General features: G+C 41.5%; 1 protein-coding gene across 4 annotated transcripts in view; it reads left to right on the top strand.

The window, feature by feature from the left end:
• The window catches only part of ccser1 (coiled-coil serine-rich protein 1), a 111920-nt gene extending 92459 nt beyond the window's left edge, over window positions 1–19461 (top strand). Inside the window, exon 13 of one of the 4 annotated variants that reach the window (XM_019259910.2) lies at window positions 15017–15144. Coding sequence is in view for 2 of the 4 variants with exons in the window: in XM_019259907.2 (XP_019115452.2) it covers window positions 15017–15811 (795 nt within the window). In the remaining 2 variants the exon portion in view is untranslated. Of the gene's footprint in view, window positions 1–15016 lie in introns of all 4 variants that reach the window. The other 3 variants (XM_019259908.2, XM_019259911.2, XM_019259907.2) reach the window with 3 other exon arrangements.
• Window positions 19462–20195: the final 734 nt, after the last annotated feature.

Consider the following 20195-nt stretch of genomic DNA (forward strand, 5'->3'; position numbering starts at 1 on the left):
GCCAGCCTCAAGTGGCCATTTGAAGAGTTGCAGTTCCATGGCAAACATCTAGCCTGGCTCAAACAAAACTAGCCTCCGAGCAGCACCCCTAAAGCTCACTAATTAACATTATATCTGGTCTGAACAAAAATATTAGTGTAAAAGTGACAAGTTGTTGTTTTACAGAGGGTTGTGTGGAGGAGTATTTCTTGGTGGGTGCAGCAACTCTCTAGAGTTGCTTTTGTCATTGTGAAGTTGCCAGGCAACCAGCAGAGTCTCCAGACTTCTCATCTAACATTATCTGTCAGAGAAGTGTGTCTGAGTGTTTTCTGTGTTTGCGTGCATTTCTGTTTGAGTGTGGCGAATTGTATTTCTGTGCTAGAGGCTATTTTTGCCTTCACCTACCAGATTTCTACATGTTTTTGTTTAAACTCCAGGGCAATCTCTTTAAAAAATCAAATGTGAATCTAATTTGTTGTTGTGAAAGATAACAAGACTCAGACTGTGCAAAGTGTGTATAATATGTATACATACAATCCAAACCCGAGAGGCGTTTGACGTCAGTTGAAACATTCACGGTTTGTTTTTCTGTTATTTTGGCCCTGTCCTCAGAACTTCAGGGGAATTTGATGAACTTTCAGAAACATCGACGCTCAAACTTTAATAAACCTTTGCGGCTCTGCTTGATTGTGTATGTGAGTCAGTGTCTTTGTGTATTCCTCCGGTTCCCACAGTTCTCTTTCCTCAGCGCTTTTCAGGGACACAATGAGGATAATTAATCATAGAGTGAATCTTTTTCTTTCCATCCCTGTCTTTCCTCATTCTTTCAGTAGTGTTGTATGCACATAAACCTATTCTCTTTCATGGCCTTTATTGTCCTCTCTTTTTATTGTCCCTCTGCCTCTTTGCTCATTCTGTGTTCTCTTTGCTGCGGTTTCTCCTCGTGTTTGATAAGTAAGGGGAGAGACAGATGGACTGATAGTCAGTGTCGGACTTTCAAGGCCCTCAGGTACTCAGAGATATGAGACATGACACTTTCCAGTGCGTGCACCTGCACTCACTGATAACACACGCAGCCACACGCACAAACTCGTATGCAGCATATTCACCATGAATACCAGGAGTGACAGTTGACAGATCTACTGCAAAGGACATCCGTTTCCCTCCTCCTCTCTCCTTGTACATGAAATTTGAAAGTTTAGCTTCTGGATTTTGTTTGTGAAGCTAATATTATAACAGGAGTTGTAATGTATCGCACGTTACACTGTGATTAATCAACAAATCTTTTTCAGAATCACACAGTTTGTTGAATATTCTCTTCTGGCTCCTTGACTTCTTCATTTCTGCTCTACTATGCACGTGTTGTATTCTGGTACCAGATGTGCTGCCTTGACAGGGCAGATAACCATTCTAATTTTCCCTTGCTATTTTCACATTTGTTTGAATAGAGAACAATTTGTGTTTTCCAGGTAGCGAGACATTATTTGATCCTGGTTTTGCTCAGATTTGTATTTGCAGCTTCTATGCTGTGGTTCTCTGCAGATAATATTCCCAGTGAGGTTGGTTGGTCTGTGGCCACCCTAACTGCTATAAAAGGGCAGTGATTTAAATACTGCTTTTTAATGCATCTGCCGATAACGAGGATAAAAATGGGACAGAGTGCAGAAACAATGACAATACCAATGTAGAATGTAGGCTAATGATCTCTGTCCCTTTTTATATGAGAAAAGATTCAATTATTCAGAACAAAAATAGTTCATTAAAACATAATTAGAACAAAATAACTTTTGCAAACTCATTTTCCGTGTCCAACCTCATTTGGAAAATGTGTCTCATTCGGAAAAAAATTCTGCCTTTCTGGATTCTCTCCTCATCGTTGTCGAGTTTCCAAATCCCACCATGAATCTTTGCTCAAAAAGATGGTTGCATTTAATATTTTATGTTTGCGATGGTGTGGCTGCATTCTCCCTTCCTTCAGCAAATCAATTATGTCAGTTTTTGTTTGCTCTGGATAGTATGACACAGTATACCACTCTGGAGTATTTGATCGAAGAGTCATGGACAAATCTGTGTGTATGTGGGTGTTTGAGTTGCGTTCATAGTAATAAATCCCCTGTGGTGTCTGCAGCACTCTTAAGGTGTTGACTTTCTCCCTCTCCATGCACAAATAGACACTGTGTAAACACTTATTTTGTGAATTGAGATGTCAGTCGAGCATCATCTGAACCAGTCGATGGTGTCTGCAAAGCTGGATCTCTTGTCTCTTGGCTTTAACTGCAATGTGGCAGACACTGTTAACACTACTATTATTTTTCCATTATTCATGTCGACCAAAACAAAGAAAAAGAATATGAAAAATTTGCCTGTGCATATCATTATTTAAAGTGACCAAGCACTAATGGACTTCAAACCAGATCAGTTGAACTAGTTAAATTTGTCATTGTGTTTCCTACATTCAGACAATGGCACTCTGTTTAGCTGCTATTCATCAATAAATGTTACCAAGAGGCATGCTTATTCAATAATAAGCACAGTGAAACTTTCTTGGAGGAGCTCTGTACTGTGGGATCAATCAATACGAGGCAGCAAGTCAAAAAAATACAATATCAAGAAATTAAAAACTTACTAATTTCTCATATAGAAAGATAGGATTAACTATTTCTTAGTGAAAATTTACAGCAGGTTGTCTTTAACAAAGGTTAGCAGCGACTTAACATCACTCAATCCAGTACTATGGACTTAAAAACACAGACTAGAATGTCTCGCTCTTTGGCAGATGAATTCATCATTTATTTCCCCCGGTATGTGTTCTGACAGCTCGATCTATTTTGGATTTGGTTCCAAGTTGATAAAATACCCAGAATCATAAGCTTTTCATTCTCTTTTCAAACTGGCAACATATCTTAACGTGTTACTCGGTGATACAGTTGAATGAGATGGCAGACTGCCTTAACTGTTCCAATTTGCCGATGTACTTCATCAAAGTAAAAATTCACAGATTCAGATTCGATTAAATGCTGTCGTACCCCACCCCTATATTTCCCTATCCAAACATTTGTTACCTTTCCTCAATTGGTGTCTTTGCAGAGGTTTGTGAAATCAATTTCTGCTGCCACTTTACAATGGAGGTAAATGGATTTTATTATTGGTACTCACAGCAGTGAAAAATGATATTTCAAAGATTCAATACCAACATCTTTTACCAGAATGCCCCTTTATCTGTGAGTCTCCACAGAAGTCAGTGTGAAGAGTTTTCATTGAAGCTACTTTCCAAACTTCCCAAAGAAACGGCCTATTAAAACCATTGTCATTGTCTTCTGTGTTTATTGTCTGTACAAATAGCCACTTGTCTGGAGCTAACTGACCAAATGGGGCTTGTTTGTTTGTGAATAAAGGTGTATTGGGCCCATGCTGTTGCACAAGCCCGCAATGTGAGCTCACAGGACATGCTCACTTAGCTGTGACAAACAGGTACTTGGTAATTTCATGACCCGAGGTGCTGATGCAGCAGAGGCGCAGTGGGGGCGCTGATGTGAAATGGGTGGAATTAGGGAGAATTAATTGTAGGTATGTTAGGAGTTGGCAACAGTCATTGCCAATCAAATCAGCTAATCTTATTTTCTTTAAAAGCAGTTCATTCCTCGTCATGGCACACTGACAGATGCATAATGAGGAAGAGCATCCGGGCCAACTTTTCCCAAGAGGGAACCAATGTTTTATCAAGGAGGTCACCAGTTCGCCAGTGCAAGGTCATTGCATTTTCTCAAAACAAGCACTGACAGATGTGTCAACAAAAATTAGCTTGGTATCCAAATGTTATACTGGTGTTATATTTACTATACACTGAAATCAGGCTCTGACTTTCTGCTTGGCAACAACTTGATTTTGGTGATTATATAAACTGCAGGTAATGCAAAATATTTATCCAAACAAGAAATAAAAAAGGGAAATATGATTCCTTACAATCTAATGCATTTTCCCAATTGCAGAAATGTCACCATAACATCATTATATTCTTGGCCACTGCGTTCATCGTTGAATATATTGCTTAAACGTATCATGAGGAAAATTCTCCGTCTCTCTCCTCCTTTCTCTGTCGTCTTGAGTGGAGTGTGGGTGCAGCAGGGCAGTCAGTTGTTCTCATTGTGATGACACAGGTGGCAGCTGCAATGTTATCATCAGGCCTCGGAGACATCAGATGGAAAATCTACTTTTTCCTTCTTCTTCCTTTGACTTCTCTTGTTTTCTCTTCTACTTTCCTCTTCATCCTTCATTTTCCAATATCTTTCTTTGGCCCCGCCCTCCGTCACCTTCCACATTTTAGGTTTCCTGTATTGTTTCAGCTCTTCTGGGCTGTCACACAAAACAAGATGAGAAACTGGGAAAGCAGCTTATCAACTGTGCCCACTGACAGGAGGGGAGTTGTGCGTGTGTTTGTGTTAGTGAGACTGTATGTGTTGGTAATAAGGCTCGGTGTATACTACCGCGTGCTGTTTGCATATGCTTGATACGGTATTAGCACATAACTGCATGGGTGTGTATGAGTATTTGTAATCAGTCAGCGCGCACAGGCTTCGCTATAAGCAGACAGAGAAAAGGAGTTTTGGCTGCCATCAGCTTCATGCTCCATCTCTGCTCACCATTATGTTGCAAGCCCCGCTGCTCTCTCACACAGACACACACACACACAGTGTGTATATGTAGATGTACACATCTAAATTTTTACACTCATGCAGAAGCACTACTCTTACTTCAATTCCTGAGCTCACCCACATGATGTATTACTCTGACAGTCTTTACCACACTGTCATAACTATAATCCTCCTTGTTTTTCTCACTGTCAGGCTGTCAATCTAGCCTATCAAACTCAAGCTGTCAACCCACTATACTTTACTGCTGCCTTTCAGAGTCATATATTTGTTTTGTTTTGGTGCACACACACACACACAACATCGTATAGTTTATCACATAGAAATTTGTAAGTATACCACGGCACAGAGTAAACAGATGCATAAAATCACATGCTGATAATGCCAACTCACAGCCTTTAAATCAGACAACCACCCCCCAAAACAGGTCGAACAGCAGCCTCTCAATCAGCCTGATGTCTGACAAGTTTTTAAAATTTGAAACTAGATTTCCTATCTGTGTCTGATATTTGATTAAAAATCAATTCAAATAAATCTGGGGTTATTTGAATTATTAGTATTTTATTAAGTTTTTCCCTTATCCTTTAATGGGAAAAGCCTTTAATTGGTATATACAAATAGTCCATTACCTTATAATGATATAGTAACACCTTAATTTAAATGGGTAATATTTTTCCAGGTATGAAATATATAATTTCCACTGTTATACAATGGAGGGCATACTTTATTCGTCTATTTAATGGCAATACTGTAATTGTGGATTCAGAAGTGACTGAGGGACAGGAAGTCCACTGAACAGAGAGCGTTGACACTATTGTAATCATGAAAGACAAAAGTATAGGGGTACTGTTTGTGCAAGGTGCATGCGAGGAGAAGGCGAATTTTAAAATTTTTGTGCTTTTGAACCGTTGTTGAGTGTAACTAGGAGAGGATGGTCGAGAGGATGGGTGCCGTGTACATGTGAAATGACATAAGTGAAAATACTGGCTGCAGAGTTTTTGGATAAGTTGGACGTTTCTTTGTGACTTGCCAGGAGTCCACAGAGGATGCACTCTTGTCTAGCCAGAAATCATCCTTGAAGTGTTTCTTATGGGGAACTGGAAGGATGGTGCAATGTTGGATGGTGACAGTAAGTCTAAATAAAATAATATTTTTTCTGTCATGGCTTGACAGGGAGCCAAAACAAGACATGTTTATGACCATACATGGGAACCCAATGGAGGACATGGAATAGCTAGAGTTTAAAAGTTTAGAGAAGTTTCAGATAAGTGCAATGTAATGTTTAGGTGTGCAATAGTTAGTGATTAATGGGCATGCAGACAATTTAAGGGTTACAGTGGACGTCTTGGGCACAGAGTAGGACTGTTTTCTCTGCCCTCCGCATGGCTAGAAGAAAGTGAAGTCAACAGTGATAGCCTGATAAAGAAGGAGTAATCTCCTGGATCAGCCAAAATAATGGATTCTGACCATGAGTCCAAATCTAGCCCTTGGTGGAGGTACGCTGTCAACACAAGTAAAAGTTATAGTTTCAGTTTTGTGCCAGGAACATAGGCGAGGTTTCTGAAATGTATGAGAGTGGTAGGTTTGCACTGATGGATCAGTACGTAGTAATCCAGAGCAATAGCTGCATGGTGCACATGGTAAGCAGTAGTGACAGCTTACAGGAGCGTATTAGGCAGAGTAATGCTGAGCATAGATCACAGCTTCTGCAGTAATTAGACAGCACCAGCGGGGACCATGTTGAGAACTGGGGGAGTCACCTGGTGTAGCAAACAATTCAGTAACAGCTGAAGTGCAGTTGAGGGAGTGGTAGGTAGCCTCTTGTGCAAGTGTGGAGCTAAAATTGAGTGCACTCAGAGTTTTTGTTTACGGAAGAAGAGATAAAATCAAGTATTCATCACCAGAACCACAAAACCTGTTCAGGGGTACGGGGAGGGGGTGGGGGCTGGATCGACTCCCAGCGCACATTGGGTTAGAGGTAGGTTAAATCTGGACTGTGTTCCAATCTGTCACAGGGCTAACACATGTTGACAGGCAAACACATTCACACCTACAGGATATGCAGTGAGTTTCCAATTCACCTGACCTGCATGTCTTTGGATAGAAAAGCAGATTATTCTGAACTGGCATGGCAACATTCTCCTAGAGAGAGCCAAAATGTAGCATCACCTAATTGTAGACAGTAGTGCCAGATAAATTTGGATGACTGTGTACATCCCACATGGTTAAGTATCAGTATCTCTGTTGTGCCTTTTCAAGTCCAGCTTTTTTAAGTATTAAAAGGAAACATAAGAAGGGAGATGGAGGGCCAACGTAGTATAATTAGACATAAATTAGGGATTCAAGAATGAATATGGGGATTTTTTTCACACTGGATTGCCATTGGCAGTTTTTATGTTCAAGGTGACATGGGCGCATGCATGTTTGAAGCTTAGTGGGTAATTGTGTTGTGGATAATTAAGTTTTTATTACTTAAATCAGGCAGCCAATCCCACTGAGCCAAAAGGAGCAGCAGCACATGACAAGCATGCCATTCCCTGCTATCCTTTAAAAATAGACATTGTGCTGTTTAAAAAAAAAGAGTAGACAAAAAAATATATACTTCATGGCTGATATTCAAAAAGGATTTTGTTGGTAAATGAAGCCTATTCTTTATTTGGAAACCAATGGAACCCTTGAAACTAATGTTCTTGACACAATAATAACACATGAAAAGTTATTGTCCCTCTCAACCGTGTAGCGTCTCATAGAAGCGATTCACTTTCTTGCTGTGTATTGATGCTGCCTCTGTTACACTCCTCTCAGCTTTTCTCTTTATCCTCGACTCTAGCTTTCTAATTATCTCTGTCTTTCATCTTCTGTAACTTTTGGCTCTGTGTCACCTTTTACTCTCACTTTGTCCCTTATGTTCCCCTCAGCCATCTGACTATCTACCCTCTTGCCATCTACCCTCTCCTCCTCTCCTCTCTTTCTTTGTTGTTTTACCTCACCATTACCTGCATGTCATCCCCTCCCCTTATTGGTTTGACTCGCTCTTTTCTCCTTGTTATGTTACATGTCTTTTCTCGCTCTTTTTCAGCCTGCTGTCTACTTCCACATCTTCTCACATCCTCTTTTTTTCCTCCCCTACTCCCCCTCTTCTCCTTTTATTATTCTTCACATCCCATGCCTCCTCTTTTATTTCCTTCCCTTATTTGTACTTGATCACTCACTTTCCTTTTTCCACCCCACTCCTCTTGCTCATGGTTCTGGGCAATGTTCACCAAGCATATTGGCACAGGCTGGTGGTCGATGAGTTTCGCCATGATTACACACACGCACAGACAAGCACATGCATACGTGCGTGCACACACAGACCTGTTGGGGATGGTGGTTGATGAGCAATGCCAGACTCTCAGCGTCTATGCCCATCAGAGCTGCTCAAGAAACCTCATTAGGCCTCCTGGCCACAGCGTGGCATTGGCTTCGATGCTTGCCAGCCTGCCTTTTTCACTCTGGGAAGAATTTGAAGTCCTGGGGCTACATGCTTTTCAACATCGACAATCATAAGTAGTGACTTTGAATCATTGATCAAACCCAAGTTCAGCAAATTCAGTGCTGTTTAGATGCTTCACAAGACAGGTAAACTGCGATGTGCTGCACCCCCCACCCGCAGTTGTCTTGTTGTTGCTAAGCAACACATAATTGGCTGCCAATCAGTTTTATGTCTGCAAGATACACATAGTTCAACGATCAACAGCAGCTGCATTCAAAGACAGTAATGCCAAACAAGTGTTTTATTTAGCTGGAACTCCAAAACTGTCACTGATGTTGGGGATGGAATCAAGTACCTCCAGGTGGTTAGCAACTAGAAAACTTGGCTTCCCTTCTTTGTTTTTGTTTTTTTGTTGTTGTTGGCCAAAAATAGTTGCATATTACTTGCCAGAAGTGAGCTCATAACCACAGGTGGGTGTTAGTTTAGTTCTTCTTGTCCATTAAAGTGAAGAAAGTCATATTTTTCAACATGTTCCTGGTTGTCGTAAAAGGAAATATGGTGACAGGCTGCTCAAAAAGTCACCAAAAGTCTTTAGAGGACATGGTGGACTAATTTGCATTTTGATTATACAGTATTTGCCACACCGGTCAGGCTCTCCCCAGGTGCTCAGAAGAGAATGGGGTTACACTGCGTGTGTGTTTATAAGTGCTTTGAATCTGAATTTTTTGTATCAAACAAGAAACATTAAAAAAAATATTGTTTTTTTTCCACCCAATGCATCAGTTTCTTGGGAGAACAAAGCTTTTTGTACAAAGCAGGTTGGTCGTTTGTGGTTAATGTAGCCCTCTGTACCCATCAAGTACAGTATTCCCAAGTGTGTTTGAACATGTGTGATGGTTTATGCGCCGTATTTATGGGTATAAGATTTGCAACTTCTCCCGTAGGCTATTGCTGTAAATAAGTTTGTTTTCTCTTCCGAATTTCTTTGTAGTGAAATAGGCAAGAGATGACTCAGTCTCCGACACTGTAATATATTCAGGCCTTCAGCCACATTGATATGCAGTGGAGATGCCCTGTCTGAGATATAGTTAGTCTAAATATTTATCGAGTTATAGACACACACAACCCTGCTTAATACTTATGGGTTGCTGTTACTCAATATAACATCGGCCTAATGTAGATAATTTTGCAGTAGTGCAGTGACAGCATTGAAGATTGGTAGCATTGTGAGCCGATTAACTGTGCAGTGCATCACATTAGTGTCCTGCCTCTCAGTGAGTGCCTCCAGCAGGAAGGTCCAGGAAGTGACATCCAGCCAGCTGCTTGGCAGTTTGCTGCAGTGTGGGCTGAATTGACAGCTGGAGCGACGTAAGCTCAACTTTGGTCCTCTCCATCTTTCTTGATCATCTCATCTTATCTGAACCCCACCCCAACTGTCACCACACAAACAAACAAAAAGAAAACTTACCTCCCTCCACCACTCTCTCTCTCTCTCTGTGTCTCTCTCTCTCTCAGTCTCGCTCTCTGTCTGTCTGTCTGTGTGGTCTCCAGGCCGCAGTAGGCCCTGCCTGCCGCTGGCATACTTAAGCACCGCGTTACATAACGAAGAAAGAGTGAAGAAGGGGGGAAAGAATTGACTGAGTGGTCGAGAACGAGACAGAGAGAGAAGAAGGGGAGGTCAAGGGTGGGAGGGGGGAAGAAAGCAAAAAGCAAGAGAAGGGAAGACAGACAGGGAAAGACAAGCAGACTTGATGTTTATTTGTGCTTCAACGACTTCCTGAACCAACACATTCAGAATATTTCGGGAAGGGTCCTGATCAGGCTGTCAGAGATCAACTTGCCGGCTGTTAACACAGGTAACCTAAAAAGCATCTATCCTACTAGCATTACTGAAAGGAGAAAAAGTACTCATTTGCAAGGACTAAGCAAAAAGTCAAACAATGGCTTTACCTGCAAAATCATTGATGCTAGCTCCAAGAAATGTGTATGTGTGCATTACACTTGTCTCAGGCCTGTTTTTGTGTCCTTTCCTACACTTCCTGCCCAGTCTAGTAATTCACTATATTAATTCTGACCCCTAAAGTTATTTCCTTGTTTTGTTCTGTCCTCTCCTGTTCTTACTTTGGTTGAATTACTCTCCTGATATGTAGCAGATTTACCACTGTACTACTACGTTTCCTGAATTTGAATGTGCATCCTGGATCATATGATGTGAGTTTAACTTTTGCATAAAAATAAGCGAGACAGGCGAGGTGGAGAGTGAGACAGCAGGTTGAAAATTGGGAGAGCCGTATGGGGAAATAGAGAGGAAAGGCAGAGAAAGGGGGAGATGAAGATGGAAGACTACAACAAAGTCTAGATGAAGAGAGGGAGGGGAAAAGCAAGGATGCTGCTACAGGCGGTACAAGATGCTGACTTCCTAAGGGGTTGTGTATTGATGAAAACCAGCGAGTTCAAAGTAAAGGTATGCTATGGCCTTGAGACAACAAGCTCAGGTTGCAGTTTCACCCCTATGTTTGATTATTTGTAGCAGATCTATGCAACAAAATACCTTTAGGGGATGTGGGAGACTCTGCTATACACACCAGTGAATGATGAAATGTTCTGGCCAAGAGCTAAGGAAATTATAGTTAGACCACTGTGGGATTTTTGAGCGTTTCTCAGCTTGTTTTGCCTCCTTCTATAACTCCTCCAGTTCCTAAAACAAATGCAAACCAATGTACAGTGCTAGTAGCACACTAGAACTGTTTTGTTCCCATGTTCATGTACTGTCCAATGCCTGCGAACTTCGAAAAGGCTTGTTTGTCTTCTGAGCCTCCACACAGGAGTATCATTATGGATAAAGTAGCAATATCAGATTTACATTTTGTGTCCAGCTTTTTTATACTCTACCTTTCTGTCACGCTGGGCATAAATATGCAAACAAATATAAATGACACTGTCTGTTGAGATAAAGGTAGACAGGATGAAGTGGGATGGTTTGGGCTCACACATCACGGTGGGAAAATGTATTTGGTGATAGTCTAAATAGGATTTAGAGTACCATCTGTGTGGGTGTAGTGCACTGTTATTGTATCTAACCACCCCGGCGTTTCGCACTTTCCAAGAACCACAGGATTACGTTGTTCAGAGTATGTGGGTGTCAAAGAATATGAAGAATTTTTTACAAACTTTTACCTCTCTAATCTCAATGTGACAAGTCGGAAACTGGGGGTCCAATTCATTTCAACCCCATGGCCTTCATTAAGTGTGGGTGCAGGGATACTGAGCTATGGTGTCACTGATGGCAGTTACAGTTGAAACACTTTGCGTACACCAAGCTTCAGTCTGTTCTGTTCTCTAATTATTTAGTTTTAGTTTGTTTGAGAGAAAACAAAAAAAATGTGGGAAATAAATCTCCCACCCCCTCTCTTCTCCCAGTATAAAAATTACTAAGACAGGCAATAGCAAACATTGTACAGGGATGTTTTAGAGCTTTAAGGAGCTGTTTTATGCAAACTTGGCCATTACCACATTGCTGTGTTCTTCACTGCCCAATAAAAACTAAGGTTGCAGGAGAGGGCCCCTTAAATCACTCTGATTTACCCGTGTGTGTGTGTGTGTGTGTGTGTGTGTGTGTGTGTGTGTGTATGTGTATTTATAGCACCGTGTGTAAGAGACTCTCGTGAGTGTTTGCACACACACATAGGCCGGTCTCTCATTGGCAAAGAGGCAGCTCTGCTTGCCGCAGAGCGTGTACTTGAGAAAGGACACCCGAGTTTGTAAATCAGCCGTGCTCTCTTTCTCTCTGCACCTTGCTGTCTGTTTTACTGTTGTTCTCATTTGGTTTTATCTCTGTTTTTAATCACCTTCTCACCGGTCCTTTTTCACCTTTTTCTCAATTTGTTTACTCCTCGCTTTCATCGTGCGGGACCTTTTTTTTTTTTTGCCTGCCTGCCTGCCTGCCCTTCTTGTGCTCGCACACATTTACCTCTCCAGCTTTACCCTAGTTCTTACTTGCATTTGATTCATTGTATTTGATACATTTTTTACCCCCCCCCCCCCCCCTTACACACACTTGGATGAGAAATGTCCCTTTGATACAGAGCATATGTCTCTACAACCAGCTCTTTGTAGTGTGCTGGGTAATTATTTCTTTCAGAGTCGTCTGCCAGTTTGTATCTTACTGTTCTCGCCTTACCTTCTGTTGTTTTCTCAAATGTCTGAGGGTGAAAAAAAACACCACAGATTTTTTTTGTAAGATTAGCAATTTAGCCCTAATTAAGCCGTCCCACATAAACCTCTACGACCGTAGTGGATGTTCAGCTCTGTGGCAATTCCCTCATGTTTTTTCACAGCGCCCGTACGTAGAAAATTTGGCTGGAATGGAAATTGTTCCGCCTCTTAATTAGATCACGAAATCTGCAAGAAGTCTTGTAGTGTTTATCCACCCATTAGGACCCATTAGAAAGCAGAGACACGCTCCCTAAGCTCTTTAAGTAAGCTGTATAGACAACGACACGCTGTTTGATGTTTTGGCAGAGTGCTGTTGTGTGTTTTTCCTTTCTCTTAAAGTTGGACATGAAAGGACATCCAGACTGATTGTTTGGCTGTAATTCAAACTTTTTAAAAGCTATCTCAGTATGATTTCCATGTTTGTTCGCACTGTTGGTTGGGAATACCAGCATCAGAGGCATATGGCATGGGCAGATTAAGCTGTTATTAAAAAAAAATTGACAGTCTTCTGTAGTCGACATTTCTGCATGAACTGGCTTCTACATGATTGTGATAAAAAGGTCTTTCTGCTTTATCGTATAGCAAGACGAGAAAGAAAACATTTGTGTTTCCTTATCATGAAGATCGGCATCAGGAAGAGAAATGTTCATGGCTGACCCTATTCACTTTCTCTTCTCTTTTTTACTGTTCTAGGGACCTTGTTTATTTCTCATATTTACCCCCATCCCTGTCTTCTATACTGCCTCAGACTAAATTAGAGCCCAGCACTGTCACAGCTAAATCCTCATAGAATCCTTTCATAGTTTGAAATGCAAAAAAAAAAAAAAAACAGCTAGAAATAGCACCTCACAGTAAGATATTAAAAATCTGGTGGTGTTCAGGGGCTGAAACTCTCACAAGCCATTGCACAGACAGGATTTTTCAACCACATATTATAATTAGTACCACTCTCTCTTTTATGAAAAGGACTGCCTGATTAAATATAATCTGTCTGTCCAGTAAGTCATTAAAGGTGTTTACCATTTACAAAAAGGGTTGTAATTTTTATCTGTTGACCCAACATGTACTTTAATTAAAGCTGATATCTTAATTAGTCCTTTTAAAAATCCAACGTTATAAAAAAGTTCTAGGCCGAATCACCGGCGTGACACTGTCTACATATTTATGAAGCTCAGTGAACACTACACACATCACGAAAAAGGCTCAGCAAAACACTGGCCCGTGGTACACACTTGACGTTTCATACAGACAGAATAAGTCAGTAGCTCAGATGGGCCAATTCAGGGAGTGAATGCAATGAAATAACTGCTTTTCTGAAGTGTTGACGCACATCGACGCTGGGAAATAGAACTGTGGCACATAGTGCCAGAATTACCAGTGCCATTTCACAGTAATACATCATGTGGGTTGCCTTTTACACCTGGAAAATGTATGTAAGTAGGATTATATTAACGAAACAGACTAAATTTAGGTTCTATTAAATCATCAACAATATGATGCCTGTAGTAAAATAAAATTCTCATTTCAGTATTTTAGTTTATCTTGAAGAGCTTGGGACGCTTTGGTCAATCATACATCACAGCTAACTGTTCAACAAGCAATGTTTGTGATTCCAGTTTCTCTGCGATCTCTCCCACTTTCCTTCTCTCTTCCCTTCTTTAATTTGATTTCAGGTTGACGGTATTAACTCACGAATAGAACCTGTTTCATTGAATTAGCAGTGCCACTTATTCCGTTAGCTCTGGCTCTGGCTAATTGCATTTCTACCTCTCACACCAAATTTCTGCCGACAGCCGCGGCACCGTAATTCTATTACATCTGATATTAATTTGCACGCACAGACACATGGAAACATGATCACATTCAAACAATAAATGCATGCGTATATGTAAAAATATGCATGCACAGCGTATTTGCGGGTATACCATCACGCGTGCTGATACTGAGCACACCACAAGAAAACGCATGCAGCCATCGTGTCGGCAAATGTCAACTCAACTTACTCTCCCATGAGGTTCGGTGTCGGAAGAGATTGTGTTACTTTAGTGAACATTGCACACTTGGTCCCAGTGTCATTGTGTGTGTGTGTGTGTGTGAGAGAGAGAGAGAGAGAGAGAGAAGGGGGACAGTGAAGAGATATGTTGCATAAGGGGGTGCAGTGGAGTGTGAAAGAGAACAGGTGGCTCCCGTTTCTGCCATCTAGCTTTATGTGCCATCTTCCCTATTGTGTACGCGTGTGTGTGTGTGTGTGTGTGTGACAGAGAAAGATCTTAGTGAGTGGGGATTTGTGCATGCCTTAAGCGCATCTCTCCATACATGCACGTTAACTTGTCTTGTTTCTCTCTTAATGTGTGTGTGTTACTGCGTGTCTCTGCATGTGCGGATCAGTTCTTTAGTGAGCAGGGTTCCGGTTGGTTTAGAAACAATTAGAACAAGCTGCAGGAGCTCAGAGATCGTTCTCCAAATGTCACCCAATTAACAATCTATATTGAACACACAACAGTGCTCTCTCTCTCTTTCTATCTCTCTCTGTTTCACGTGCTGCCTGTCTCTCTGTTTGTCGCTCTCACTCTGTTTCTCTTGAGACATGTTCGGTGCATAATTCTTGAACAACAGCAGGTTCACACATTGAAATGTTGAAGTCTCTTTAACGTATGTCTTTTTCTTGTTTCTCCTTTTTTCTCTCTCTCGCTCTCAGACCAATCATCCAGGCCGGTGGTCAGGACTCGGCAGCAGCAGCCTGGCTCCAAGGGACCGAAGAGTAGTGCGGGGTGTGGGGGCAGCACTCGCAGGGGACCTCTCTAACCGGGACCTCTCTAACCAGCACCTCTCCTACCACTATCCATCTTTGCACGGCCGGCCTCCTGCTTCCGAACGACACACTGCCAGGGAGGATCGCCGCTGCCAGGGGGTGTTGGCACAGTCCACAGCTCATAACCCTGCTCCAAATCTGGCTCCGAGCTCCTCCAACCTGTCCTCTGCCACTTCTGCAGCGTCAGCCTCACCGACTACTCCAGCCCAGCTTCAAGTTTCAAATCAATGCCCAGGCTCCGGTTCAGTGGCTGCTAATCACACCGCAATTCCATCTCTGTCCTGCAGGCAGCCAGAGGGGGTGTCCTCCTCTTCTGAGTCCTTAACTCAAGGAGGAGGAGGTGGAGTGAGTCTGTCAAGTGGGGTAAGGAGAGGAGGAGAACACCATCCCCCTAGCCATATCCCTCGTGCAGTTGGTGCAAGCTCCTCCTCAAGCCTCCACAGTCTTGCAAGCAGAGGGAGCCCCTCTCCGAGCATCTCGTCGTCCGCCCAAGCCTCCCCTCCGCCCCCTACTCCTTCTTCAGCGTCCTCTTCCTCGTCCTCGTCCTCTACCTTCACAGGTCGTTTAGGACAGCCACCTCGAGGCCCTCTGTCTCTGCATAGCTATAGTCGGAAAAACGTCTTCCTCCAACATTCCCTACACACTTCTGAGCTGCAAGCGCTGACGCAGAGAGACAGTTGAGGGTACACAAACATTTACGCCATCCCAACCATTAGCAGCCATATTGACTTCAGTGACTTTATAGAAAAACTGCTGCTCCTTCAGAACAAGTTGTTCGTGTCCCAATTCCTCCCCAGAATCATCGACCACACGCGCTTACAATCATGCTTGTCTCTCTTTGCAATCCAGACCAGCCCTTTGCTGACATTTTGTTCATAGATTTGCTCACTTATACACACAGACACACACACACACAGACACACACATCAGACTGTGAGCATGAAAAAGGCACTCACTCGTCTATCAGAGCTCCCACGTTGTGTCATGCTGACAGTTTAGATGTGCTTACGCCCACAGACACACAAAGTGCACACAGACTTACAACCTCATATCTGTGAGGTTCTAGTCACACACACACACACACACACACACACACTGACACAGAGACATCTTCTGTGATATCTCTGCCTCACAATCTGCGCAAATAACAGGGTGTTAAACCTGAACAAAGAAATGCGGTATGTATTTGTGTGTGCGTTGTGTTAAAGATTTCTTTTTTATTCATTTATTTGATCGTCTTTAAGACCATGTGCTGCTGCTTTAAGGAACTATACTGACTCTAGTTTGCGCTGGTACGGATATGTTGCCAAACGTTGCCAAACATCAAATCATCTCTTCATGCCCTGATGTCCAACGACAGGAGTCCAGATGCAAACACGTTTAGATGAACCACATCCACGTCACGACCCTTTTACTGCATGCTTTTTAAAATTTAAGGAAAACACAGGTGAGCATTTTGTACTGCAGGATCCGAGTGACTGAATCTTTTAATAATGTTTCAGTACCAACTCTCACCTCAGTGTTTCAAGAAGGGAATCAAACATGCCTCTAAGCCACGAGTCTGTTTGTAGAGTGTTTTAAGGACTACATGTCTATCCTCCTGCTTACATCAATAAGACATTCGATGGCTTAACACTTCACTGGACCACTGTTTTTTGTAGGAATACAATGTTGAAATATTACCCACATTATATACAAAAGTCAATGTGTATCTGCAATGTTAGACTAGTACAGTACAGAAGCTGAAATGAAGAGTTTCATTCTAAAATGAGATATCTGCCAGTTGAAGAGACACTTAAGAGCATAATGACAAAATCACACTTTAGTAGGGAGCACTACTGAACCCCTAACTAACAAAAGAAACAGACTGAGATTGAGTTTCAGCATTATGCATTTTTTCCCAAAATGGGGAAAAAAACAAGGATCAGATTTTGGAATGAAGCCCTTCAAATCTTCTTTAGGGCTGGGTATTGAACAGGGATACTTACTGGTGCTTTGCTAAATGACCGTGTCAATATTCATTTTTAGGATTCAAAAGGAAAAAGAAATGTCATCACAGATGGCTGACACGTTTCCTTATGACAATTTTCCTGAGGCAATCAGTTTAGTAGAGTCTGAATCGGCTTAGGGAAAAAAACAGAAAGTTGTTTGATCAAGTAATTATAGAAAAAAACTGAATGATTTTACAAACCATCCCATTTGTAAAAGCATCAGCACTGAGTGTTTTCCTACTGATACCCAGTCCCTGTATGTTAGCCTCCTTTTATCTTCCTGATCTCAGACGTGTTGGTTATATAAAAAAAAAAAGAAACTTAACTAATGAGGTGGCATTTGGTATAAAAGACTAGCAGTTATGTTGTTTTGGACAGTAGGACACCTACCTTTTGAGTGAGATTTCCATAAACTGCCATGAATCAAACAACATCATTCACACTGTGGGGACAAAACGTGTCACAATTTAATGAGTGAGAAAACCCATCCTTTTTCTACGTCTGTGAACAACTGGACTGCATAACGATCTGTTCAGTCTGCCACTGTTGAATATATTTCGTCTGGTCTTCTGACTAGACTGTCGAACAGGCTTTTTTTTTTTCTCCCCCCTCCCCATAGGCTTCAGGGTAAACAAATCTTATAATGTCATCTGGGAGGTGGGAGCCTGCTGCTGAGTACAGAAGTTCACAGCTCCCAGCGTCTACAAAAAAAAAAAAAATGTTAGATTTTGGAGAAGTTGTTGACCTTGTCTGTCTCTAAACGGCACCTGACTGTAGGGAAGTTGTAGAAAATATGTGTGTGTGTGTGTGTGTGTGTGTGTGTGTTGTTATATATACACCTCTTGAGGCATGGACCTGGTAGAGGTGAAGAAAGGCCTGAAGGAAGATAGCTTTGCTCCAATTGGTGGAAGCTACAACTCTCCCACTGGCTTGTTTCACCAACACTGGCAATTTCCTTTCTTTTTATCCCACCTCTTGCCTCTGTCTTTTCTCTTTCTGTCTTCATTTCTTTCTCCACTCCTCATTCCCCTTCAACCTGCAACCTCACCCAACATCCCACTCTACTGCATACAAACTCAGTAGTTCCTTTTGTTCCTCTTTTTTTTTTCAGTCTGTTCTCTTCCTTCTTACTCATCAGCTCTCCCTCCATCTCTCTCCCCCTGCTTAGCTCACTAACCCACAGATTATATTGTCATACAGTGAATCTATCACAGACTCTGTTGCAGTGGCTCTCAGTCCTGGGCGTTGGGACCTGCAGCGCTGCTTATTTTCGTTCCAGCTGTCTAATCAGGGAATCATTTTACACCTGGTGAATGTAGTTAACTTCCTGGTAGGGTATACGGCCATCAGTAATGTGGCTCAGCTCTAATGTGAACTAAACATTCCCTGCTTGGTTTGTTTACAGGTGCAGGGTAACAGTTTTTCTGTCGTTGGCTGACCCCTTATAAACTGCTATTTACATCCCTCGTCAGTGCATGCATCATGATGTGAAATGTCATGAGGGAGCATTTGGCCCTGTTTGCACTGCCCACTCAGATTTTATTTTTTCCCCGTGTGTCAAAGAGCTGTGCTCGTTTCAGCTGTGTTCAAATTGGAAAAAAACGCAAAGGTAGTTCGCTGGTTATGTCACATATCATGAAAGGGAAAAAGCCGCATCTGAGATGGCAGTTCAAATGTGGCACTGCACTGAGGTCTTTTAAAGACATTACTCCATGTCAAACTGTACGAGGGAACTGATTAATTGCTGGGGAAACAAGGGTCTGCAATCACGGAGAGGGCACACCTCACAAACCTCAATTTCTTTACTGTATTCAGCAGCATGTTGTTCATTTAAGACACTACATTTCATTTGTTGGGAAGTAATTTATTATTTTCTGCCTTATTTATATTTATTGCCATAGAGCCAGTTTCGTAAAAGCATCTTGGCACTAACAAATAAAGATAGAAGTCATGATAATAATCATGATGGAAGTGACAATAACAGTAATAATAATCACAATGTTATTGTTATAATTTTATTCAGTCACAGATATTATACTGTCCTAGCTTTTTAATGTGCTTACTGTGATTATGGTTGTTTCTTTATGAATTGCTGTAATAATGAGATTGAACTGTATAATTGTACATAAATTACTATAACTGTTGATGTTCACTGTTCATGAACACGAATGTTTCGTGCTCATGTAAATGGCACTTGTGACGATGAGGGTTCACACACACACAGATTAAAACACAACAAAACAAGTGAAGATTTTGTTTTGTTGACAAAAGTCAAATGCAGCCGGAGGTCTGAGCTGTTACCAAAGCGTTTCAGGCTACAGTTACACATCAGAAAACAAAAAGAAAAAAATAAACCTGCTACATTTTTACACATAATAGCAGGTCGACTTGCTTCTAGGTGTAGGGTAAAGGTTTGAAGGTTGAATCAGACCTTTCCCCTCTTTTCAATCCAGACTTTGCACTATAACTATGAAAGACATGACTTTTTAAACTTGTGTCAGAAAAGTGGACGTTGGATGATCTACTGAAGCAGCTTTTTTTTCAGTTCACGATAAAGTCTGTCTACAGTAAGTATATAAAACTATTGGGTGGACTCATGCTGTGAGCTTCGTCCAAACATGGAGGAAAACAAATGAAATCTTTATTCTTTCCTTTCTAATTGTTTTTCACTTGACATGGCCCTTCGAAACAGTTTTTAAATGTTAAGTCTGACATGAATACTGTTTGATGGGCTTATCTGTGGTTAAAAAAAACCTTGCAGTGTGTGTTTACCCAAAGTATTTCTCTTCATTTTCCGTCCAAGATGTTTTTTTTTGTCACTCTCACAGTTGTTTGTTCACATGAGAAATGTTTTATCAAAAGATTTTTGTCCACTGTCTCCTTATTGTTAATATTTAATACAAATAAAAATGAATGAAAAAACATTTAGTGGAGATTTTGATTTTTTGAATTTCTATCACTAAATCAGGTTTGTCTGTAAAATTACTGGGAAGTATCGAAGCAATGGAAATGAATTCTGCCACCGTTTAAGAAGCGCAGTCAATAAAGCAATGACTCAATGGGAACTCAGCTCC

Source organism: Larimichthys crocea, chromosome III (assembly GCF_000972845.2).
Source record: "Larimichthys crocea isolate SSNF chromosome III, L_crocea_2.0, whole genome shotgun sequence".
Taxonomy (NCBI): domain Eukaryota; kingdom Metazoa; phylum Chordata; class Actinopteri; family Sciaenidae; genus Larimichthys; species Larimichthys crocea.